This window comes from Leptonychotes weddellii, chromosome 12 (genome assembly GCF_054177405.1).
Source record: "Leptonychotes weddellii isolate Sample4059 chromosome 12, ASM5417740v2, whole genome shotgun sequence".
In the NCBI taxonomy this organism is placed as follows: Eukaryota; Metazoa; Chordata; class Mammalia; order Carnivora; family Phocidae; genus Leptonychotes; species Leptonychotes weddellii.
This window is the reverse complement of record NC_138380.1, coordinates 80,435,592-80,462,261: the sequence shown is the minus strand read 5'-3', so window position 1 is coordinate 80,462,261 and position 26,670 is coordinate 80,435,592. Positions and strand designations below refer to the sequence as shown.

General features: G+C 41.0%; 1 protein-coding gene and 1 long non-coding RNA gene across 2 annotated transcripts in view; one reads left to right on the top strand and one right to left on the bottom strand.

Annotated features, from left to right (window-relative positions):
• The window catches only part of HBP1 (HMG-box transcription factor 1), a 28,941-nt gene extending 8,731 nt beyond the window's left edge, over positions 1–20,210 (bottom strand). The window contains exons 1-8 of the mRNA XM_006732200.3: positions 20,124–20,210; positions 12,019–12,202; positions 9,811–10,039; positions 6,338–6,476; positions 5,861–5,972; positions 5,658–5,770; positions 3,061–3,217; positions 2,218–2,362 (exon numbers count right to left, since the gene is read on the bottom strand). Coding sequence (XP_006732263.1) covers positions 2,218–2,362; positions 3,061–3,217; positions 5,658–5,770; positions 5,861–5,972; positions 6,338–6,476; positions 9,811–10,039; positions 12,019–12,202; positions 20,124–20,138 — 1,094 coding nt within the window. The 5' untranslated portion in view covers positions 20,139–20,210. The remainder of the gene's footprint in view (positions 1–2,217; positions 2,363–3,060; positions 3,218–5,657; positions 5,771–5,860; positions 5,973–6,337; positions 6,477–9,810; positions 10,040–12,018; positions 12,203–20,123) is intronic.
• Positions 6,475–11,224, top strand: LOC145716604 (uncharacterized). The gene is made up of 2 exons (XR_014139418.1): positions 6,475–7,894; positions 8,064–11,224. It is a non-coding gene; the product is annotated as an uncharacterized LOC145716604 (long non-coding RNA).
• Positions 20,211–26,670: the final 6,460 nt, after the last annotated feature.

Genomic DNA, 26,670 nt, shown 5'->3' with positions numbered 1-26,670 from the left:
CCACTCTCCTGAATGGTTTATCATCCCTACTTTTTCAATGTTATTATAAAAATAATAAATTCATAAACACAACAGATAAACACTATAGCAGCATTAATTATGTTTACATCAATTGTATCAACATGTAATATGTGAAAGTCTTGTTACACAACAAAGAGGTAACACAGCAGGCCAGACTGCTCTCCTTTTGAGGGCATCTGTACAAGGTTGGCCCTCAACTAGCATCTGGAATTAGGATTTCAAGGAGAGTTCTCATCATTCCACAACTGGTAAGAGTGGCTCAGTGTGCCTAAACTATGTGTACAAACGACATGGTTTACCCTGAACACCTGCTTCCTTTTGGAAGTTTGGGATTTGGGTACGTGCAAGGCAGAGGCAGCCTAGGCCACCGGCTCCCAGTAAGACCCTGGTGCTGAGCGTCCAACAGCTTCCCTGGCTGACGCCCAGTAATACCTGTTGTCAGCACTCACTGCCGAAAGAGAGAAGCGTGCGCTGTGTGACTCCACTGGGAGACGAGTCCTGGAAGCCTGGCTTCCTCCAGACTTCACCCCACGTGCCTTGCCTTTTTGTGATTTTGCTTTGTATCCCTTCGCTATAAGAAATCTTAGGCATGAATGTGACTACAAACTAAATCCTGGGAGTCATCCTACTACATCACTGAATCCCTAGCATAACTGTATAATGTGTATTATATATACTACATAAAAATTACATAAATGTAATTAGGTTTATAATTTTGTTAGATATATTTCCAAAGAACATCTGATTCCATAAAAAATGGAATGATACTGTAGATTTCTGAGACTAACTTTACTTAACATTATTTCTAAAACTGATCCATGTTTTACAATGTATGGCTATGGCTCATTCATCTTCCACTTATAAAAAATTCCATCATATGATTATATCACAAGTTATGTATTCCCTCTGCAGTTGATGAATATTGCATTGTTTCCATGTTTTTGCTATCCTGAGCAACACAGCTATGACCTTATTACCTACCTCTCCCAGTGCGTGTCTATGAGAATTTACTTCTCTAGGGTACACATACTTCTCCAGGTACAACTACTACAGACAGTGTTATAAAATAAAACCAAATTACCTTCCAAAGTTTTTCTATCTCTAGAATATTCTCACCAAAATGTGAGAGGTATCACTGACCTACACCCTAAGAATGTTTAGAGTATCAGATTTTCAAACTGTCTCATTTCTCTCTAATTTTTAGAACAGTATCTATGAGGGATATAATCAAACAGCATTTAGATTCCAATCTGCAGATGTTTACTGAGCATATAACCTGTGCCAGGGCCTGTGCTAGTTGCTTTTTTAAAACAATAGCCTCACATATCCTTTTGCAATAAAAATATATTATTAACATTATGTTTTATTATGTTAAAATGAATGAAATAAAACCTGTAGGCCAGCAGGAATTCTGAATTTAATAATTATCTTAGAGAAAAAAAAGAGTCTTAAAATCCCAGATACGACACACACACTTTCTCTGGATAATTCCTGGGCTTAGGTAACCAACCACCCCGACCCCAGTGTGCCCAAGCCTGTGAGGCTTCCAGGGCTGTGGGCCTTTCAGTGCTAAAACCAGTAAAGCTGCACCCAAACTGAGACAGTTGATCAGATCAGCCTTCTTGAGTGTCAGGACACATGGGTACTTATTCTGTTCTCAAGAAAAATCACTTCCCTCTTTAAGATTTTCCAAATGTCAGTTTTTTGCCATTTTTACTGTTTGTTAATTCATGCAACTAATGCCCTTGGTTGAAATGAATATTAAAGAACAGTTAAGGACAGAAAAGAAAGGGTAACAGTTAACTACAAAAAAGAACACTATTAGGAGACTTGTGGCCTGGTGAAAACAGCCGGCTGGATATGGCAATTTTATATATATATATATATATTAACTATCAAAGCTCGGCTCTGTAGTTCTTGGTCACGTAACATGTGGTATTTTTCCTAATCTAATACCAAATGTTTTATGAACTCCTGGTTTTCCTATACAACTACTTTATGAAAAGCTCCCCTTGAACTATTATTTTACTTTAATTACCTAGTATTTTTTCATTTCATCATGTACATACTTGCTCTAAGTAGTCCTTTTATAATTCTCAAATCTTTTAGGTTTAACCTCCTAAATATCTGACTTAGCAATCATTAAAGAGATTAAAGGTAAACATTAACAGAAAAAAAGAATTAACCCAATATTACCTTTTAAATGTATCAAAAACACCTGAATCATCAAAATTAATGGCATCGGGGTGTCCAGGAGGTAGACATACATCACCAATATGAATTTCACAACATGGGATGCCATGCTGTACCACAGTCAAGCTTGGATAAAATGATGACCAACCTAAAATTAAATCAAACAGCAGTTACATAAAGGATGGGGATGGATAGAAGGGGCCCTAATTATTTATTCTATGATATACCTATCAGTTCTGAGCCTTAAAAAGTTATTAGTTAAGTCCCAGCAGACTTTTAACATGTCCTGTATCTCTGCTACAAAGCAAGTCCAAGTATTTTCTTCAAGCAATGCAAAAGCTCTCCAAAACTAGTTTAATTCAGCATTTTATTAATACACAGATTCTATCAATCGGCACTTCCACAATTTACAAGACAGTAAATGATAGATGGTGATGACTGAAACCATGAAATAGCTTCTGAATTACCATTTTTCACACGGTGTTGTAATAGATCTCGGAAAAGTGATTCAGATATATAGCATATTTGGTAACCCTAAACCAAAATGCAATTACCAGAATACTCCATTCCCCAAACTATACAAAGATAACAGAGAGCTGCTTATATAGTGTGTTACAGGAGTCTAAGAGTTCCTACCCACAGGAGGTGACTCCTGCTAAAACGCGTACACATCAGTAGGTATTGTGATAAGGCACTTCCTATGGTAGGTTCTCTGTAGTTTGAAAGAAGTTTGCCCTTCAAGGTTTTTTTTTTCCTTAATCATCAAAGAATTATGTCACAAGACACAGTAACAGATTTAAGAAGTCTTCTTTAAAAAGTTACTATAAAATCAAGTTGAAGCCCTACCTTTATTCTTAACATAGAAAGGGTGGTCCAGCTTACACTCTACAGTAAGTAAGCCGTCTTCCTCTGTACCGGGATCAAAAGTCAACTTCAGTACAGACTCGCCAAATGATACACTTTCTTCATGTGATAACAACTTTAGACCATCAGAACCATAGCCCTGAAAATACATGCATAGAGTGAACAAACAGGCAATGTTTAATTCAACACATAGTGAAGTTCCTATTACATGTAAGACTTTGTGGAAAAGGTAACAATAAACAAGACAGGATCCATGTCGGTAAAGAAAGGCACATCTATAAACCACTACAATGTAAAGCAGACTGGAATTAGCACTTTAACTGAAGTGTAAACGATGCTAATGGACTTTAATGAAGGGAGGTATAAACTCTGAGAGAGACTAGGAAGGGCTTTCAGTTCCCACTTCTAAACCCAGAAGTTAGAAGAGCGAGCCTCAATGCCAGCAACAGCTGAAACCTGCGACTTCTCTGGAGAGTGGCGAGTATTTGCTAAAAATACAGGGGAGTTCAGAGGTTAGGCAAAGAAGCCTGAAAAGGAGGGGCTAGTTAGTAAGTCGAGGATGACGGGGAAGTGCTCAAACCTTCCTTTGAATGGGTAACTGCAAGTCAATGAAAGTATTTTACTAACAACTGTCAATTTTAAGAAGATGATAAAGTCTGCAGGATAAAAGGTGACTCTCGTATTCAATTTCTTTGAAGACACGAGGAAAGAAACCCATTAGTCTTTTTTTTTTTTTTAAAGATTTTATTTATTTATTCATGAGAGAGAGAGAGAGAGAGAGAGAGAGAGGCAGAGGGAGAAGCAGGCTCCCCGCGGAGCAGGGAGCCCGATGTGGGACTCGATCCCAGGACCCTGGGATCATGACCTGAGCTGAAGGCAGACACTTAACCGACTGAGCCACCCAGGCGTCCCAGAAACCCATTAGTCTTAAACTGACAAGTGCCGCGGTGGTAGAACCGGGCTAAATGTAAATTCAACCAATATTTATTGAGCAGTCAGCACATGCCAGATGCTAGGTTCTGAAAACACGTTAACTACATGGGATCCCTACCCTTAAATTCACAGAAAAACCAAGGAGACTGACAGGCCACCAGCTAGCTTTAGCACGCAACTGTTCCTCCAGTGACGGAGCCAGAAGGGTGACTGCAAAGCATCTTTAGGGAATTAGAACTGATCCACTATGAAGGGAGGAGGGAAACAGTCAACTTCTTGGTTTTTAATCTGCCAAAAGAAGGTTAACAATATCTTTAAGCAGGCCAGGGAGGGGAAGGAAAAGGTGAGTCCAGTCTCGGTTATACGAACAAGCTGAGCATAAAGAACTGGTCGATATCCACGTGCAGATGTCCAACATGCAGGGGAAGGCTACAGCCATATATTTGTCAACGAAATCACAGAATCTTCTAATTCTTAGAGCTACGAGACCTCCAAACAAATCCAATCCCATTTTACAGATCAGGAAGCCAACACAGCGTGGGGTCGACAATCTGCCCAACATCAGTCACACACAGAGTTGCTGAAGAACCAGAAACAAAGCCCAGATCTCCTGCCTCCAAGACCGGGGTGCCTTCCACAGGCCCACCAAGGGGCTGCGGCTGACCGTATCGGCAGACAGGAAACGGTGAAGACAGTGCCCACGGGCAGAACCTTCTCTCCCACTCCACGCCATGGGCAGACAAGCCACCAGCCACAGAGACGGAGACAGTAGAGAACCGGAGCCCCGCCATGCTGCACAAATCAAGAGAAGACAACTCCCTGTGTCAAATGTTGCAAAGATGACAAACAAAGCAAGAAGTCTCACTAGAAATCAGAATGAAGCTAGTAACCTTTGAGACAATCTGAGTAGAACGGCAGAGGCCCAAGTCAGACGAGGCGAACTTCACCATAAATGAAGAGTAACAGCAAGAGGGGGAAACTGAAGGCAGTTGAGTCAGGACTATTTCTCTCTAGACTCAACAGTAAGTAACAGCAGGATCAGGATCAAAACAGGAATTTTAAACAAGCACACTTCACATGCCCAACTTCTCTGCCTACAGTGGAGATGGAGAAATTCAAGATTTTAAAGATTAAGATTGTACAGATACCAACTGACCTTTATCCTGCTGCTGCCACCTACTGCCTTTGCTTATTAACTTAAACAAATGCCAGTGTTTTATCAGGTCATTTAAAAAGTAACTTCATAAAAAAAAAAATAAAAAAAATAAAAAATAAAAAGTAACTTCATATAATCAACTCTCATTTATCCATTTGGGAATTAACCACTTTGTAGATTATGTAAGAAAAAGCCTTGGTTCATTTGTTCATTTTATTTGAAATGCCAGTTTAGTTTCTCCAACATAAATGTACAAAAAGAGCTACGAAATACATCTTTTGCCCATCTAAGAAAGCATAATTACAAAGGTAAACCTGAAGTCACTGCCGCTGTCCATGTGGCTAAGCTGTAACAGAGTCACAAAACCTCTACCTAAAATATAAGATGTCACTGAAGTATGAAAGTAAATGGAGAATACTCATATAGATTAATAATAAGCCTAAGTTTCCTTCTGAAAGATTTGGAAAAGTTTTACGAATTTTAAATCAACCTTGTGAGTGCCCACTTGGAGATCTTCCTCATTATCACAGCCTTCGGTTCTAGCAAAATCTTCAACATCCTGCCATTCCTTTTTGCTTTCCTTATGAAAGCACAGTCGTGTGCCTAAAGTTTAAGTAAAAAAAAAAAAAAAAAATTAGGTATGTGCCTAGCATGCTACATAAGTCAGCTGTAAAAATTCAAGCATTCTTTCACCTTTCAGAAAACAGTGCCAAGCAGTTGAAGGCCAGGAATTGCACCAGCCCAAATCATCATCATCGGAGAGGGAGGACATGCAGAAAATGCCAGATTCTGACTCACTATTTGCCTATGGAGAAAAACATCAGAAACTTTATTTTGTAACATATTTTGGTAATATCTGTCTTTATCTCAAGGCTTCTGGCTCTCTCCCTCCTCCTGAGTGGGTAACTTAAACACTGTAAACTTAGGGAAAAATACACCTTTGAAAACTGAAGTTTTTGGAAGTTTTAGTTCAATATATATTCCCACTGATAACAAACATTCCTAACAGTTGCAAGAGCTGTACATAAAATCGAATCCAGATCGCTAGCAGAACAATGAGACAATTTCCCAGCTGTACGTGCTTCAGAAGTACTTCTGAGAAAAGGAAAGTTAACATATTTCAACCGTTGTGCAAACTTCATAACAGTTTATGTTCATAAATACACTCACCCTTTCGTGTCTGACTGGTGTTTCCTCCTTCCAGTGATGATGAGGGAAGGCTGGCTCGCTCTTAGAAGAGGACACAGGTGGAGGGCGTGCATAGGAATGTAAACTTTTGCTAGTAGCTATGATGTGTACAGGAGATGATCTAAAATAAGGAAGCAGTTTTAACCATAAAGCAGAGCTCCTTACACAGCAGGTCTTTCCTTTTGATGAAAAGAACTTCATATTCCTAATACCAACTCATCACATATAAGACACCTATCGAAAACACTAATAAAGACATCAAGATTTCACTTGGAGTACGCTATTCCTTAACTTCTTAACCAAGCCTTCTTCACACATGGTAAATACCGTTCTTTTTTCATATTTACCCATGTATTTTAAAATTCCAAATTATTCATTCCTTTATTCAGACATGCATATCCTCATTCATGATCATGTGCAGGGCTCCCTGTCCACTTCTTTCTTCTACTTTGACTCAGTCAATATGAACAGGGCATCTAAGCTGAACATGACCAACATGGAACCTTCTATCTACCAACCACCTGTCACTGGGCAGATAAAATGAACTACCTGAAGCTAAAATGCTTAAACTTTATTATAGCAGAAAGGAGCCTATTTGCAACTTCTTGTAACTGGACACTATTTCTTGTTTTCTGATTCAAGCTATTGAAAAACATCTACTCATAACGCTAGTTATTTTCCCCCAGGATCACCTTAGAAAAAGGTCAGCCCTTCCCGGGAGGGGTCGCAGTAAGAAGCATGCCCAGCCTGGGTGAGTGGCACCAAGCTCTGAACTCAGGAGTTCAGAAAGCAACAGAGAGGAAGACTGCAGGCTCTCAGAGACCAACCCGCCCAAAGGTCCCACATCAGGACAGTTTTCTGAGGTGCCAAACAGGAAGGGATCTAGGCCGTAACACAGCAAAGTATACGCATGTCTGTACTAAGCCTCTTAGTTGGTTGAAGGGGGAGGGACACCTCACTTTCTAGTTCTTCCCTTACTCCCTGAGAAATTTTATTGGCCCTTCAATTTTTATTTTATCCTAACACTTTTTCATTATGCCTTTGCAGAAGTTACTTTTTGGTAAGAGTCTATAAAACTATGCTTTCATGTCCGTATCACTTCTTAAATAAAAACCCCTCATAAAAACCCCTCAGGGACGCCTGGGTGGTTCAGTGGGTTAAGCGTCTGCCTTCAACTCAGGTCATGATCCCAGGGTCCTGGAATTGAGTCCTGCTTCGGGCTCCCTGCTCGGCGGGGTGCCTGCTTCTCCCTCTGCCTCTGCCTGCCGCTCTCCCTGCTTGTGCTCACTCTCTCTGTCATATAAATAAAATCTTAAAAAAAAACACACACACACACACAAAACCCTCAAATTTCGAAGCATTTTATTAGCACACTCTCCAATTTTGGATTTCAAAATACAAATACTGTTTCATCTTTGGCCCATTTCTTCCTTTTATTAAACATTTAGATCTTTATGATATTGGAGAATGGCCAAACTGCTAAACTTCCTTAAGTAATCCCTGCCTTCAGGACTAATAAAAGAAATTGGGGGCGCCTGGGTGGCTCAGATGGTTAAGCGTCTGCCTTCGGCTCAGGTCATGATCTCAGGGTCCTGGGATCGAGTCCCGCATCGGGCTCCCTGCTCCTTGGGAGCCTGCTTCTCCCTCTGCCTTTCTCTCTCGCTCTGTCTCTCATGAATAAAAAAAAAAAGAAATTGGGGTTTATTAGTTCTTCTGTTGAACCATTTAAGAAGAGGTAACAGCACAATGTTCTAAAATGCGTATGGCCTGTAAAAATTAACATGCCAAACGTGTCTGAAACACCAACACCATAGGTCTCTTCATCCCTCTACCTACGCATGGGTAGGTACCTGTCCCCAACCCCTGGGTATTGTACAGTTATGGACTTCAGAGATCCAAAGCTCAGTAACTAACACCATTTAACATGCTACAAGAAGCTGCATGAACAGCCACTGACAGTGTTAGAAGGCAGGCAAGACAGCAGAGTGTGACTCTTGGTCTTGTTCCCCAGGAAGAAGGGAAGCACAGAAAATGCTACAGAGAATAAGTTCATGAAAGTATCTCCTTTACTTATGTTTTTATTTATATCAATTATCTTCTGAGGGGTTTACTCATCTTTTCAGGAGCTACATTATTAATTCTCTTAAGTTTGCTGTAAAAAAAAAAAAAAATGAAGTGTTATCACTAAACTAGGAAAAAGAAAGTCCAATGGGAAAATCAGGGTTTGTTTAATTATAAGCAAATTTTTAGCCTTTTGACTATTTTTTCTTTCTGGGAAATTTTTCATGGGATTAAACTGAAAAATTTAGTTAACTGAATTGAATTTGCCCTAATCGAGACCAATATCCTACTGAACAGAAGAAAAACAACATAATTCAATGGGTTGCAAGAAAACCAGGGCTTCACACATGAAAAGTTTATTTTTTAACAAAGAATTACATTAAGTTAGAAGCACTACCAAAATTCAGTTATCCCTACATCATCTCGTGTGGACTATGGTCTGTCTACCCACGCGAGTACAAATCCGCTTCTCTCCCCTACAAACTATCGTATTTATCTAGGTATTTTTACATAGCTAATTTTCTAATTTTAGGTATAATTAATGAAACATTATCCACTTAGGTCTCTCTAGGAATTTTAGTTCAAAGCTTCCATAATTTCATAGCACAACAATTCATTTGTGGAAACTCTGGTCTGGGTATATGAAAACAGTGGTTTTTACCAATGGGAGTCCACTCTTACGAAGTTCTAGATTTTAACATTAGCAATTATAGTTTTCACCAACAGGTAAGTAACAAAACGTCACATACATTGTGGAAGAAAATAAACCTAGACCAGAAGGAACCAAACTCAAGGTTGGTAAGATTTTAAAATAAAACAGTTATTATAACTATGGCTTTTTAGACAAGTATAATTTTCATTTCTATAAGGATAAGTATATAATAAAAGTATTTCTTGGTCTGGTTTAATTTTTGATGACTTTAATGCACTTACAATTTTTTTTTTTTTTTAAAGATTTTATTTATTTATTTGAGACAGAGAGAATGAGAGACAGAGAGCATGAGAGGGAGGAGGGTCAGAAGGAGAAGCAGACTCCGTGCCGAGCAGGGAGCCCGATGCGGGACTCGATCCCGGGACTCCAGGATCATGACCTGAGCCGAAGGCAGCCGCTTAACCAACTGAGCCACCCAGGCGCCCACTTACAAATATTTTTGACTCTGCGGTTCTCTTACCACTTTCATCTACTTCTCAAAGTATGAAATCATGATATTAGGTGAAAAAGCTCTGCAATCATTATAAAACAAAGAACATAATTCGAATGACTACTTAAATTCTAATTTCAGTAGACCATTCATTAGATGGTTAATAGCATTATTACTTTTAAAACTAGGGGAAAAAAAGTAGCTCTTTGTAATGATAGAAGTTTTCAATAAAAACAGAGCCAGTGTGCCCACCTGTTGTAGAACGAGCACTGCATAAGTGGACTCTGTGGGCTGGTGGCAATATTTGCTAATTCTGTTAGCCAATCCACCTCATTTTCACCATAAGTATTTTCTGATATGTCTGAGGTATTTTGGTTCCAAGATGGTCTTGGATACTCTTGATGTGAAACATCTGAACTTAGCTGGTATATGGCAGATTGGGTAGGATCACTCTGAACAGCCTGAAGTTCAGGAAGGTCATCTGCAAATAAACACATCCAAAATTATAAAAAGTAAATTGTTAACAGGGGGAATAATGTTATAATTATAGCTGGAGGAGAAGTCCTTAAATCTAGCTAATTAATTTTGTGAGAAGTATAAATTTGAAATGTTTTCTTGAATGAACAAGTTTTGATCTAAATAATGACACCTTCTACATTCCAGGGTCAACAGAGCCTGATGGGAAATAGACCAAGCAGATGTAAATGTACTGATGACTTGAATTACCACACCTCTTCCCAGACCGGAAAAAGTTTGTGTTTACGTTTTCTGATTTTTTTTTTTTTATAGTTCACCGGATTAGTCCATATTCCAACAAGACGTTTTTAGGTTAACATGTTAATGAGGAAAAAAGCATTTTATGTGTACACATATGTACTTACTCCCATACTTTATTACCCTGTTATAGAAGATTACTGCAATAATGAGAACAATTTTTAAAGATGAGATCAATAGGTCATATTATAAAGTTTTAGGTAGTACTTATTCAACTTAATCTATGCTAAATTATTTCTTTTGACTGAGAAATTCTAAACTCAATAATTGTTGGTTATGTTTTCTTAAAGGTGTGTTCCCAAGGCTCAAGTACACATACCACAGCTATGAACACTAAGGAAGACTGAATTCTAAAAAAAAATATTTAAAAAAAAAAAAAAGAAAAAGGAGAGGAGAAAAAGCCTCTTACAGGCCTTAAAAAAACTTTATGAAACACACCTACAACAAACTACAGATCCACTGGGTCCCTTCAATACGTAAGTCAGGAAATTCTTCTAGCCTTGGGAGTCCTGGTCAACTGTTACTATAAAAATACAGACACAGAATTCCCATTCAAGGCAAATATCTCAGAACAGCCTATGAAAACTGAAATGTCTTACTTAACAAGTATTAATTCAGGATATCCAGTCCAAAAATGGACTAGAAGCCATCCCCCTTTGACTGAGCAGCTGAAAAACATCACAGCAACTTAGGCAAACCCCACCCTGTAACTCCCGCGCTGCTGTAGCTGTTCGCCTTCCCTCACTGCTGACAGCCTTCTGGGGTCAGCACTTCTTTAGTCACTGGGTGGAAAGGGTTCATTTGTCTTTCAAGCTCAGGAAATTAACTGCTTTTAAACCCAAGCAGTGGGTTGTGGTGCGAGTTTTTGCCGCCCCCCCGCCCCCGCCCTAACTTCCTGATGTCCTCCTGAAAATGGTGGACTGGTGGCGCTCCATGCTCAACGGCACCCACCACTCAGTGACTCGCAGAGCCCAGCAACCCATTGGGAAATGTCCCAAGACCTGCAGAGTCTCCAAATTCCCAAAGAGCGCAGCAGCATGTAGCCTCCTCTGTCCTATCATTCGTAAACGGAGGCTAATCGTGGCTCTGTGGACATTTCGGCAAGCCGCACATTAAATGCAGACAGAGCCAAGCTGAAAAGCAGGGCCGCAAGCCCAGGTCACTCACTGGCTGCTGACTCTTCGATACCAACCTCCCAGCAGTACAATTCCAAGCCCTACCTTCACAAGCCTACACACTTCTACTGGCCACGCATCCCAGGGGCGGCTCGGCGGCAGTGTGATGACCATAAATGTCAGACCCTCCAGTTTCAAGGGTCCACCGTACCTTGCCCGTCACAGCCACAAACGGGCCACGTGGGGCCGAGCACAATGTACTACGCTCACCAACAGGTTTCAAAAGTCACATGAGCCATACACAGGATTTTCCCAAGGTGTTTACTGGCCCGACCTTTACCCACGACAGCAGTTTAGTTTGATAATTTGTAAATCAGTCTCGATGATAACCATAAATAGCCCAAAGTTAGGTTGGTTTTAAGTAATATTTTACAAGCAGTAACAATGGAACATTGAAAACTCCTAAGGTACAAAGACTTCACATACTTTTAAGCAGTTTAAGGCAGGTGAAGAAGCTGACTTAACATAAAAATATGAATCTCAGACTCCTAAAAAACTTAATTTTGTTTACCAAGCTCCATGTGCTCATCACAGGAGTTGTATCCAGGTGAGGATGGCAAGTTTTCATTACACTGCAGCAACTCCAGTGAGTCATTCATTCCCGAAGCTCGCTTGTCCATCACCAGCAGGAGTTTCTGTACTGCATTAGGCATCTGATTTGTCTTCACTTCCCACACCATGTTATGGTGCTCCGACTTCAAATAAAAATAATAAAAAAAAAAGTATCAAGTCATGTGATCTGGAGATTACAGAAGTATCAAATCCATCAGAGACTCATAATGTTTTATCTTTAATCATATATTGCCATCTGTATCCCCCTCAAATCCTTTAGAGCAGACTCCCAGATTTCTTGGGCTACAACCATGTAGTCAGCACTAAATTATACCCAAATCCAAAAGAATTCATATCTTAAATTTATAAAAGTCTTTTCTTTAAAAGAATAGCACTATTATATATTTTATCTCTTTAAGTAACTCTGAGACCCAAACACAGAGACCAAGAAAACCATTTTTTCAACTTGTATCTTCAAATTTTTTTTTAAAAAAAGATTTTATTTATTTATTTGACAGAGAGAGTGAGTCAGCAAGAGCAGGAACACAAGCAGGGTGAGTGGGAGAGGGAGAAGGAGGCTTCCCACTGAGCAGGGAGCCCAATGCAGGGCTCGATCCCAGGACCCTGGGATCATGACCTGAGCCGAAGGCAGACGCCCAACAACTGAGCCACTCAGGCGCCCCTGTATCTTCAAATTTAAAAGAAAATTAACAAACTTTCCTCCATTAAATTAAAAAAAGAAAAACTGAAGGAATATTCTATTTTTTTCATTTTTGAAGATTCTATTTCACTTTTTCTGTTTACCAACTTGTTATTTTGTTTCTCATCTTCTGAAAGTAAAGTTTAACATACTTAAAATGACATTCTCTGAAGGACATTTAAGAAAGAGTTTCTTAAAATGGCCATATAGTACACTTCTCAAAAAAATAAAAATGCTACATTTTCTTTATGAAAGTTTGGTACCCAGCCATCATAAAAAGATACCTGTCCTCTGAATAGCTTATTATTTCTAGAAAGATGAATAATAATCACGGGAAATTTAAACAAATAGTAAATTTATCCTCATCTTAAGCCTACAAAGCTATCACAAGGAAGAAAATAACATAGGTTAATATACCTAAATGATTTCTAGCAAAGTCTACCAACTAAATTTCATTGTGAAAGTAAAATGTGTTTATACCTTTTACATTCTGCCTTTGGACAATGATCAAATTGGTTATTTAACCGGGGTGACAGCAGCAGGAAGATTTCCTGATTTCTCAGGCTTTACTCCAAATCTCATTTTTAAAAAAAAGTTCTAATGAGCTAATATGAAATACACACAAGAAATCTAACATGACATAGCTTTTCCTCAAAATAAGACAATAAAATATACAATTTAAAGTCACTAAAAGTCTAGTACCTGGGCCTATGCTGATCAAAATGCAGTGAAAAGACGTTAACTGCTCAGTATTTACACCAGAGCTTTCTAAGCCATGACATAATCACCAACAAACACTGACAATTTTTTTCTAGAAAGGCTTTTTCATGATCTTTTTATTATGAAATATGTTTTCCTAACTGTAAAATACATAATCACTGTAGGGGGAAAAAATGGAAAAAAAAGGCATTTTTAAATTTTTATTTTTTATTTTTTTAAAGATTTTATTTATTTATTTGACAGAGAGAGACACAGCTAGAGAGGGAACACAAGCAGGAGGAGTGGGAGAGGGAGAAGCAGGCTTCCCGCGGAGCAGGGAGCCCGATACGGAGCTCGATCCCAGGACCCTGGGATCATGACCTAAGCTGAAGGCAGACGCTTAACGACTGAGCCACCCAGGCACCCCTAAAAAGGCATTTTTTTTTTAAAAGAAATAATGACTTTTTAAAAAGAGATTTATTTATTTATTTTAGAGAGACAGAGAAGGAGGGCTTGTACGGGTGGAGATGGGGCAGGGGCAGAGGGAAAGAATCTCAAGCAGACTCCCTGATGAGTGTGGAGCCCTATAGGGAGCTGATCTCAGGACCCTGAGATCAAGACCTCAGCCGAAATCAAGAGTTGGACGCTTAACCAAGTGAGCCACCCAGACGCCCCAGAAAGGATGACTTCTAATCCCACCAACCAGATTTAGATATTGTTAACATTTTGGTGTACTGTTTTACAATCCAATCTCTTTTTCATGCAGACACCTACAATCACATTTTCCTTCATACTTTGTATTATATATAATTGATACCTTTTTCCTTCGCATAAGTTCATAAGCATTTTCCTATGTCACTAATTTTTCTTACAGGTCTATTTTAAATAGTTCCATAATATACATCATTAGGATATACCAAAATTTCCTTATCCCTCCTACTGCTGAACATGCTATTCCCACCAGGGTTTTTACTCTTCTAAACAACAGTTTAAATTTTAAAAAAAATATCTGCTTATATCAGATTATTTCAGATTTCTAGAGACACATTAGTAGGTGAATGGCAATTAAACATCTTCTTACGGTTCCTGACACATGTAACCAAACTGCTGTTGCCTTACTTTATTTCTAACAACCTCCTTCAGGTTCTCTCTGCCTATACCCCTCAAAAATGACCCATATCCTAGGCATTGCTTTAGAGTCTTACTCAATACTAAGATGTTCTACAGAGTAGTGAAAAGGGCACTGGGTCAGATGTAAGGAATCATGAGTTTTGAGTCCAGCTTAGCCACTATCTGATCTAAGTGACTGAGCTTCTCACTAACTCAGTTATCTTCATCTGTCAAACAGTTGCTCTATTTTCCTCCTACAGGGGTTATGAGGATGAAATGAGACACAGTGAGTAAAAGAAATATAAAATGACTTCTTCACAAAATGTTTTATCCCTAGACTGACAGCGCAACCTTATACATACTCTGGGTACTTAACGTCCTAAATAGAAGTTACTGAAAATAGTTAATGATATGGAGACCAAACAGGTAGTTTATTCAGCTTCAGCAACTTCCTTCCTCAATAATATGACAAGTTATCCAACACTTAATAAAAGTCATGGATCATGCCATTATTTCAGGGAAATAACAGTTTATCTATCTAAAAGATGTCCAAGCATTCACAAGAAATGAACACTTTTCCAGTTTAGTACAATTTATTATCTACTAATCACAGTCTTACTATACGGTTAACAGCAAATCTGCTGAGGTATAACGAATAATCTCCTACAAAACTGGTGGCTACAAAAGATGTGGTAACACAAATTGATTTCTCAAGAATAAACTGGCCAAATCATTACTCTGAACCTCCACATCACACTTCAAAAATCAAGCACACTTTAGCTAGATCATTCTCAAGCATGTGATTATGTGTGCTTCAAACAAAATGATGCCAAGGCCCCACCTCCGGAGAGTATGATTTATTTGGTCTGGGGTACAACCCTATGCGCTGGTTTTTATTTATTTTCTTTCCAAAGAATACCAGGTGCATTGTGAGAACAAGTGAGCTAAAAATGATTACCAAATTCCTTTTTATTTAAATACACATATTCATTTATTTAATATACATTATGTACAAGGCACTATACTAGCTGCAATGTTGGACCTCAAGGATGAACATGTGTCTTGAATCTCAAGGAATCTGTACTTTAGTGGAAAGATATAAGCAAATAACCACAGCTCTACACAGCAGGGCTTGGCTACAAATGGGTAAAAAGGAAGGAAGAAAAGCCTTCCAATGAGAGAAACTCACATGAGCAAACTTGCAGAGTCTGCAAAGTAATGGATAAAATCAAAACAACATAAAATCCAGTACCACCAGAAGGTAGGCTGGCCTTGTGTGTCTTGTGGTCATGGATACCAAGGCTGGAAAGGTGGACTGAACCAGAATCTTCAATCCTAGTTTAGGAAAATTGGTTTCTTTGGTTTCTGTACACAAGAGTAAGTCTCTGAAATTAGGCTACCTGAGTTTATAATCAGATTTACTACTTACTAGCTATGTGTCCTGGACAAGCTATTTAAAAATCTTTATGTAAAATGGAAATCATAAAAACACCTACATAGGTTGTTGTAAAGACTCAGTGAGCTAACAAATGTAAGAAGCTTACAGTAGTGCCTAACACAGAACAAACCCTCGATGCAGAGTGGCCAGTATTATAAGCAATTATCATACGATGAGGAACCACTGACGATTTTTGAACAGAGGTCTGACGTGATCAGGACCATAAACACTTTCTTTAAGCCTATAAAACAAATCATACTGAAACATGAGTATGCAGAAACATCTATAACACATATTTAAGGAAAAATATATTAAAAACAGTATATTCACATTCCCAATTTGTCAGCCACCTGCTCCCAGCGTCCTTTGCAAGAGTTCTTAGAAAATTAGTAGTATCACTGCAGGTTCCTTGTTGAGTAATGCCTAAGACATGAGAGGAACTAGTCATTCTGAGTTCTTTGAACAGTGAATATTTCCAGTTTAGATAGCAGGTTTGAAGTCTTCTCATAGAAAATTTTCCAACATTTTAAGTGTACACAACACAAATGAACCTATCTTAGTGACTCAAACTCCTTATAAACATCTGTTGTAATATGCCTCACGAGAGGATGTGACCTGCAAAAGTCAGCCCCAGCTGCAATCAATCTTAAACTTGACCATTTTCTCATTTTATCTGGAGTATGAAGTTCAGAGATCACACCATACCTATGTATCTCCTCAGAGCCATCCTTAAGTGTACGAAGCAGAGCTGCTCGGGGATCCAGGGAAGCAGAGCTGCAATGTGTCTTGTCCTCCCCTTCCCTCTACAGAACTTTTTGGCTTTCTCCGTCCAACTAGATCTTCTCCTCCCCCATCAGCGAGTCCTGCACTGTCCCCACTTGCCATTTACAGTACACTAACATCTTCTGCAACTTCTATAATTTCTTCAGCCCCTTGTGTTCGTGATCTCCCAACATCCCCTCACAATATTCCTTATAGGGAGCTGGGAAAAAAACATTTCAATTTCAAAACAGAGCTACGGCCCCACTAACAAAATACTCACGAAGTATTTGTTGGATTTGAATTCTGTGTGTGTGAACTTCTCATTGCTCAAGGCTATCAAAAGTTTGGTCTTGAGATAATGGAGGTAGTGCTTCTGCAAGCCTACAGCACAGTAAATGGGAGCCTAGACCTAAGTCAAAAGACTGGAGGTTCCCTCTTGTTCGCATGGAATGTGAGGCAGGCCACTTAACCTCGGCCTCACGGCACCTGCACTTATCTCACTGGGCTATCGGGAGAATTAAATAAAATACATGAAAACAAAATTCAAATCCCTATACCAATGTGAATTTTTTTGTCTGACTTTCCTCTGTCAAACTATTTGAGGGAAGCAAGACCTCTAATACAGTAAAAGGATACCAAAAGGGTCCACAGTCAAAAATTCTCCCCCACATACATTACGCCAATTACACATTCATTTTGATAAACAAGCTTCTCTTTCAAATATCTCCTGGTAGAGCTAACCCTATTGTTCATTCATACTTTTGCATACTGCTTTGGTATTACACGATTTGACATAGCTTGCCTTGTACTGGAGATAACTCTGTAACTACACCAGGGATTCTCAAAAGGGAAGAAGAGTAAAATTCTCCAGCAGCTGTGCTTTGAAATGGCATGTCCAATTTACAAATTTTTATTGGGGGGACATGGGAAGGCTCTATTGCTTTTGTTTGCAACTTTTCGTAAATAATTATCCACCAAATCTGAGAAAGAGGACAGGTGGAGAGAACCAGAAATAGCTAAATCTCCATGGATGGCCAAGAAAGAACTTAGGTTTTACTAAATGCCTACCTCCCATGTACAGAGCATTTGACATACTTCCTCTAATTTCATAAAAACCTCAAAACAGCTCTGTGAACAAAGTTATTCTTATGGATGAGGAAAACAGCAGTCTGACAACTGAATGTGATCATTTTCTCTTTGAAAAGAGACAAAAGGCATAGACCAACAGAGGTTAGACTCCTACTTTCAAGTGCCTATTCTTCCTTAAATCCCTAGCTTTCGACCCTCAGGGATATCACGGAAAGGATTTCTATATGTCCTTCCCTAATCCCAAAGGACTTCTTTACAAAGCTCAAATTGTTAGGGGGGAGGGGACGAGGAGAAGGTCGTGTGCAATTAATTTAGATCTCTAACATGAGGAATTGAGGTGTTTAAAATGGATTACAGTGGTTGCCCCTTATCCGAGATTTCCCTCTCTCTGGTTTCAGTTACCCAAGGTCAACCCAGTCTGGAAACAGTTAATTCTCCTGCTGACCTAAAGTCAGAAGGTCAATAGCAGCCAAACCAAGTCACAATGCCTAGGTCATTCACCTCACTTCACCTCACCAAATAAGGCATTTTATCAGCTCACATCATCAAGGGTGAGTACAGGACAATAAGGTATTTTGAGAAAGACCACATTCACACTTTTATTACAGCATATTGTTCTATGTTATTATTAACTATTACTGTTAATATCTAATTCATAAACTTTATCATAAGAAAAAACAGCATATAGAGGGTTCAATACTATCCCCAGTTCCAGGCATCCACAGGTCTGGGAACACATCTTCCACATATAAGGAGGGATAAACTACTGTAGCTTAATCAAGGAAACTGAACAGCCGACCCTAACACCCTTGTTAGCAAGCTAAAACAAAAGACAACAGCAGAGGGGGGAAAAAAAAGCAAAAACCGAAATACTAGGAATACATTACAAATGTAGATCATTATGAATAGTTAAACACCAGAAAAGTATTTACAGATGTCAAAAATTCTTCTAATTTTTAAAAGGTGACTTTAATTCAAAACCAAGGTTGGAGTCATCTGTTACCGCTGGTTGGAGGGAAATAAATCTAAAGCACTTCGTCGGGAACTGCTGGTAGGACTCCCAACACTTCCTAGCACACACAGCTCCCTATTACCCTCCTCCCGTCTTAGCCTGAGTAGCAGCCTGAGCTAAAGACTGGAGTACAGCCTTGTTGTCAGTGCTCCCTTTAAAAAGCGATTCTTCCTGAAGACTCCTGAAGAACGAACTCTAGGCAGTGGAGAATGCACTGCCGCGAGTGAAATCCCCCAGACGCCGTGCAACGCTTAGGGAAGCTACAAAAACCGGGCCCCCGCTGCCGATTTCTCCTGGATTCTTTTGTTTGTTTGTTTTAATCGGCCTGGGGCAGCATAGGTTGGAAGGCGGAGACTGGAAACGCCTGCCAAGCTTGGGCTCTCGGTCAAAGAGGCTGCGCCTCCCGGTTCAAGCCAAGTCCATCCCCCACCCTCTTTCGCCATTCATCGCCTTCCCCTCCCCTCCCCCCATCATGTGACCGCAGCCTGGACTCCAGGCTTGTTTTTCCCCTCGGCTCAGCTGCACGGCGCAGGCGCCTCGGAGCCCATTCATTCGAAATGCGTAACAATGAGCCCCGGGGCCCAGCGGCTCCGCGAGCTTCCCAGCTCGGGCCGAGCCCCCCTCGGCCCCCAGAAGAGGCGGCGCCTCACTGGGGTCCCCCACCCCCAGCCGGCCGCCCACCCGGGGCCAACCTCCGACCCTCCGCCCACACGCCCGGAGTTGAAGTCGAACTTTCCTGGGCAGCCCCGGCGCCGCGTCGGCCCCTTCCCCCCGCCCAGGCCCGCCCCATCTCCACACCCGGCCGGGCCACCCACCGCGCAACCGGGCCCGAAAGGCCGACCTCACCGACTCCTCCCAGCCCCAGCCCCCGAGACCCCCCGGGCCCGGCCGCCGCGAAGCCCAGGTGAACTCGCGGGAGGCGCCGGTCCGGTGGGTTCGCCGCGGGCAGTTATCGGACGGTTAACTGCTCCCACTGTGAGAGCAGCCCTTGGCAGAAGAGGAGCGCGGACCCAAGCCGCCCGGCCGCCCGGTCCCCTCGGGATCCTGCCCCTCCCTTCCCCACCCCCACCCCTTCCCGAACTGAAAGACAACAAACCCGCCGCGGAGTGCGGGCAGCCCCGACGCGGACCGCCCTGGACGCGACAACACCACCAGCGGCTCGTGTACCCCCTCTCCGACTGACGCCGGTCTGTCCGGCGCGCCTTACTGCTCCCGCCGCCGCTCTTACTCCTCAACCGAAACTTTCCTACTTACCAAACCCGTCGCCATTACCAAGTCTTTCAAGCTTCGTCTTCCCCCCTCCCCTCAACCCCCCCGGGGGGTTGAGCCACCTCCCAGATCTTTCGCCCTCTTATTGGCCTACGGAACTGCCATTCGATCTTTCCCCTTTCCCATTGGGTGATACCGTGGTCCGTCTCGGGAGGCGGGCTTGTATTGACTTTTGTGTTGTGTTCACTGGAGAAGACGGCCTGTCAGTCACAAGAGTGAGCGCTTCGGATTGGATTGCTGCCGAGACGCCGGGGACCGAAGCCAAACTTTGCCCCCGAAATGGATTGTGGGTTCGTAGTCTCAGCCTTGCTCTGTTCTGGGACACTGCAGGCAAGAGGAACCGGTTGGACTACATATCCCAGAGGCGCTTGCACAGCGCTGTCTTGATAGTAAACAAGAGTCATAGGGACACGTGTATCAGCTCGTTTGTTTTGGTGTCTGGGACAAAAGGGAGGGGGGCGGAGGAAGGGAGTGTTTTAAAGCTTTGGCCTCTTCTCTTCCTCTGGGCCTCTCTTAGCACTCGGAGAGCCCCAGTCTCTCGCAGCACCCATTTCGGGCCATAAACAGCCAGAGTCGCTCGCTGCTCGAACTTTGGCAGGAGGCCAAGGTATTGTTTTAGTGCGAGGGGAAGGAGATGACTGCACAAGCGGAAGCAGTGCAGCCTCACGAGGGACCCAGTCACCCACAAATCACAGCTCCGGGCATTATGGGGATAATAAAGGTGGTGTTGGGCTCCAGTGGGAAGAACTTGAATTCCTTTGTCCTCACCCTTGCCTGGCCACCCCCCGACAGCAACTTGAGAAGGTTTATTTGCCAGCTTTGATCAGCTCACCCAAGATGTGTTGAATGCCGGCTACGTGCCAGGCACTGAGAGGCTCGGGGATGAACACTGAAAGAAAAGTTCAGGGTCTGGAGAATTTACAAAGCTGTAAGGGGTGGACGATTACTATTGACTTAGAGACTGAGGCAAGTCAACGCGGTATTTTCCGTATTGACCAGCTTGCTCGTTGGTTAAGGTAAATAGTATAATGTGTGACTTAAACTGAATTAGTGAATCATTATCTAAGTGTCTTTGGTGAGATTTTGTTAACCAGTGTTCCCCTCCAGACGACTTCCCATTGATGAAAGAGAGAAGAATGTCTTTCCACTTCGTTGCCACTAGGAGTTCCTCCTTAAGTTACTAATACTCTGACTCACCAGAGGAGGGTGGCTTCTTTGGCTTTATAGGTACCTTCACTTTAAACATGGCTGTCCATCACAGTCCACCGAGTCTATAATTGATGTTTTTGCCATTCACATTACAAAGGCATTATTAAGCTTTTTTTCCTTTGAACCTTTAACGTTTAATCATTTAAGCTATGCTTCACGTTTTATATCTTTAGATCACTACGTGTATGCTTAAAATTAAGAGGAAAACTTACATTAGTTAGAAATCAATAGTCAAACTACTGAAAAGAGGCTTTAACCATAACTGATTATTCCTTTAACAAGCTCCCCCCCCACCCCCCGGTACATTTCTTGAGTTTTTAAATCTCCCGGAAAGCCACGTAACAAATCAAATCCCAAACAACTCTCATGGGTTAAAACAAGTTTTCCAATTCTTTTAGGGGTTTCCTGTTTGAAGCCTTGAAGTGAAATTATTTTAAAATAGTTCTCTCTACCATAGGATCAAAGATTTACTTCTTGTATTCACAAATAGTAACGTTGTAATCTTTTCCCTAAAAATAATTGAGAGCCAACAAAATGCCTAAATCTTTCACTGAGGGAAAAGGACAGGATTTGAATGTATTATCTTTCAGAGATTAGTAGAGGGATCCAAAAAAGAAAGTGGACTGTGACCCTGTTATTTTGTTTCCTTTTTTGTCTTCCTTTCTTCCCCCCCTTACAGTGGAGGATTGCTGGGCTGTCTCTCCAGTGTGCCATTTTTTGACAAAAAGAAAAAATTGTGAAATTTACCTAATCATTTAAATTAAAATTTGAAATATTTATGTTTGTTTTTTTTTTTAAGATTTTATTTATTTATTTGAGAGAGAGAGACAGAGAGAGAGCATGAGAGGGGGGAGGGTCCGGAGGGTCAGAGGGAGAAGCAGACTCCCCGCGGAGCAGGGAGCCCGATGCGGGACTCGATCCAGGGACTCCAGGATCATGACCTGAGCCGAAGGCAGTCGCTTAACCAACTGAGCCACCCAGGCGCCCTGAAATATTTATGTTTTATGCCCACCGGGAAATTAAAAAGCTTTCCTTCCCCCCCAAAAATGAACCCTCAACAGCTTGAGCCACTCCTTTCCCCTATTCATTGCATAAACCAGGAGACCTGCTTTTAGGGTTAGAACCTTACCTCATTTTATTAATTTTTTTTGTTTTTTTTAAGTAGGCTCCACACCCAACTCAGGGCTTGAACTCATGGCCCTGAGATCATGACCTGAGCTGAGATCAAGAGTCAGATGCTTAACCAACTGAGCCACCAGACACCCCTGAACCTTACCTTATTTTAAAAGGTTTTGTATTTGAAAGTTCTTACTAAAAGTCTTACTGGAGATGTTCTTTACTGGTCGACACTATGATGGTAAGAATAATTTCAACTTCAGATCAAGATATTGTACATTATTATAAATAATTACCTTTTAATAGCCCTGTAAAGTTTTTCCATTCACTCATTCAAAATATTTAGTTCCCATTATTTGACCACTTTGCTACAAAGATATAAAATCTTTTCACATACTTTAATTTTTGTTTAAGTCATTGGGGAGTAAAATTCTGACATTTCAGTCACAACTGATTAAATATCAGTATTGAAATCTATACACCTTTAAAGTGGACAATTAGTCCTGTCTTTTGACTTTCCTGGGAAGCTAAATGACAGTATTAGTACCTCATGTATATTTAACAGGTGTATCATCATCATAAATTCTTGGGTGACTAACAAAACCAGCCAACTCATAACCCAGAGCAAAGATCAAAGTAAAAAACTGGTAAGATCTCCTTGAAAACCTTAATATATGCAAATTCTACTCTTTCACTAGAGCAGATATAATTAAGAACATGTAAACACACAAACTTCTGTTTTCATAAAGAAACATGAAGTGCTGATTTGTTAAAGGTAGTAAAAAAAAAAGATAAATCCTATTTGGGGTAAAATTAAACAATATTTCTGTCTCAATTCCACTACATTTGGCACACCAATGACTACTTTGCTGGACTAAGCGAGATTAAGTTCAAGCACATGGCATTGCTTACATATTGAGAATATCCCTGTTCAAATTGATAAAAAGGAAATCACTCAAACCAAGTACAGATCTTCCTCAAGTTACAATGGAGTTATGTCCAATAAACCCATCGTAAGTTGAAAATTATCACAAGTTGAAAAAGCACTTAGCACACCTAACCTACAGGGGCGCCTGGGTGGCTCAGTTGGTTAAGTGTCTGCCTTTGGCTCAGGTTGTGATCCCTGGGTCCTGGGATGGAGCCCCGCATCGGGCTCTCTGCTCAGTGGGGAGCCTGCTTCTCCCTCTCCCTGCCGCTCTGCCTACTTGTGATCTCTCTCTCTCTGTCAAATAAATAAAATCTTTAAAACAACAACACACACCTAACCTACAGAACTTCACAGCTCAGCAGAGCCTACCTTGCTCAGAACACTTACATTAGCTGACAGTTGGACAAAATCATCTAACACAAAGGCTATTGTATAATGAAGTGTAGAACATCTCATGTAATTTACTAAATACTTTCCTGAAAGTGAAAAACAGAATGGCTGTAAGTGTATGGTTATGGGTTGTTGACCCTCCTGCTCGTGTGGCTGGCAGGGAGCTGGCTGCCCTGACCAGCATCGTGAGAGAGGATTGTCCTCCTGCGTATCGCTAGCCTGGGAAAAGATCAAAATTCAAAGTACAGTTTCTACTGAATGCACATGGCTTTTGCACCATCGTGGAGTCGAAAAATTGTGAGTCAAACCATCCTAAGCTGGGGACCATCTGTACTAAAACTAGGAAATGGAACACACATATGGTTGAAAGTAGTTCCCCAACTTTTCAGATAGTCTCTCTTTTAGTAGATTATTTAAAATCTTGGCGCCCGGGGCGCCTGGGTGGCTCAGTCGGTTAAGTGGCTGCCTTCGGCTCAGGTCATGATCCCGGAGTCCCGGGATCAAGTCCCGCATCGGTCTCCCTGCTCAGTAGGGAGCCTGCTTCTCCCTCTCCCTCTGCCTGCCTCTCTGCCTACTTGTACTCTCTCTCTCTATCAAATAAATAAATAAAAATCTTTAAAAAAATTAAAAAATTAAAAAAAAATAAAATCTTGGCGCCCGGATAGCTCAGTCGGTAGAGCATGAGACTCTTAAAATCTTACGGATATCCTTCCGTGTATGTGCTATACTTTAAAATAAGTTAATTTTATAATTAATTCCAAGTACTCAGGTATACTCAAATTGTAAGAGAATGCCTGGGAGCTAATGATGAGTGCCATTTTAGAAATGAGTAATATGTTTGTTGTACTTGTAATTCTTGATTCTACTACGAGTTTAAATTTTACTCAGATGACCGTAAAGCAAGGGCTTTCTTCAGTGGTTGGCATGTTGGGTGTCTTAACACAATCACCTTTAGGAGGGAGAACCAAGGGGAAAAGGAAAAGGGGAATAAAGAAGGGGGGGGCTGGCTGGCTCTGTCGGTGGAGCATGCGTCTCTTGATCTCGGGGTTGTGGGTTTGAGCTCCACGTTGGGTGCAGAGGTTACCTGTGAGTGGGTATTGGTGGTATGTCGATTGCTGAGGTGGGGAATGTTGGAGAGAACAGACTTGAGGACTGGGAGAAGGGGAAAGGTCGGGTTCAACTTCAGATCATGAGTTTTTTGTGCAAGCAAGAAATTTAGGTACAGAGTTCCTAAAAGCAGCTGAATCTATGTGGAGTTCAGATCCAGGTGGACAGAAATAAACTTGGGTGTCCTCAGGACTCAGAGGGCACTATGCTTTGTGGCCTCAATAGCGCTCAAAACATTTTTGTTAGTTGCCCAATTTGGTATTCATGAAAATGTGAGCATTTAGAAAAGGCAACAAAAAATTCAACTTAATCCTACTTTCTATTTATAAAATTAAGCAGAAATAGGAAGGTTTTCATCTTTCAAATGACTGTTCTCGTGTCTTCCACTGCAAGTTTTCTAGGCCATTCCCGTTATCTGAACCGTTTAACACAAACTCCCACATATTTTCTCCTCATGTCTGTTATTTTAGGCCCTCATCTGTGTATTTTCTTTTAGTTGCCAGTCAAAAGTACCTCATTTTAGAGGCGAGTCTGATAAAAGGCAACTAAAACCACAGGAATAATACCTACACAGCTCTTATCACACTGTCACACACTTAATATTGTTTCCATTTGCTGCCCCAACATTTACCAACATTACCTCCTCCTTCCCCGCCACCATCTCCTATGCATCTTTTTGTCTGAGCACTCAGGCAACAGGTGCCTGCTGAACAAATGAATAAGTTAGGAGGAAATACGCCGCACGAACTTACTTAGGAGGATAGTGTGTTATGTGTTATGCTGTATGTCATGTGCTGTTTTGATCGCAGACTATGAGCAAGTTTCCATGGGCTTTCCATGTGTGAACATTCATCAGGGCTCTAGGGCGGTCTCATCTTCTTACAAGGTAAGCGCTATTCTCATTCGTCTCCCTCACACAAAGGCAAACAAGATTCTTGGAATCCACTTCCAACTCCTTCAAGTTCCACAGCATTATCACAATGCGCTGTAGCAGTAAACATGTGGAGGCTATTTAAGTTCAGCTAATTTAAGAAGCAATCACAAAGAAAAAATTTGCCAAAGATGTTTTTATAGCATCTCTTCTAAAATAATTTGGCTTTAAAACACATCATTTGTATACATTTCAAGAATACAGTCCTTATGTAAAGGAGTGGCCTCAAAGAGGCAGAGTTCTCGAGAGACCGTTTATTCTCTTGTCCCTCAGTGGGATCTAGGTAAGTTTCCAATTAGGACGAAGATGGAAAACCAGCGACCGGAAGCACCTTTATCCGAGGTTTTTGCAGGTCATAGTTACTGCTCACTCATTCAAGGGTTCTACTTTGTAAACTTTTTTTTTCATGTTAAGCAGAAAACACTTAGGGTTTTGCTTCTGGGTTGCTAAGGCCAGGAGCCAAGGCTGCTTTTGTCATTTGAGTACATTTCCGGCTCACACTTAAAACCTTCTCTGGCCCTCTGGAAAAAAAACTCATTTTCTTCTTTTTGCAGGGGAGAGTAAAACTTCATATACTTACTATAACATCTCAAATATAATCGATACTAACAAAAACATTTCATATATATACAATTTGCAGTACACATTGGGGGAGATTTTGGGCGGGTAGAGTGGCAAGGCTCAGGCTGTTGTTGAATCTGGGGATAACCACCAACCTAGTAAGTGTCATTTCATTTTTATGGTGCCGACAGTTACTTCCACAGCATACTTCATTACATCTCCCAAATGCAAATGTTACATGCATCTTCAGGATGTCTTAGGCGATTTTAGATTTATAAATTTACAGCATA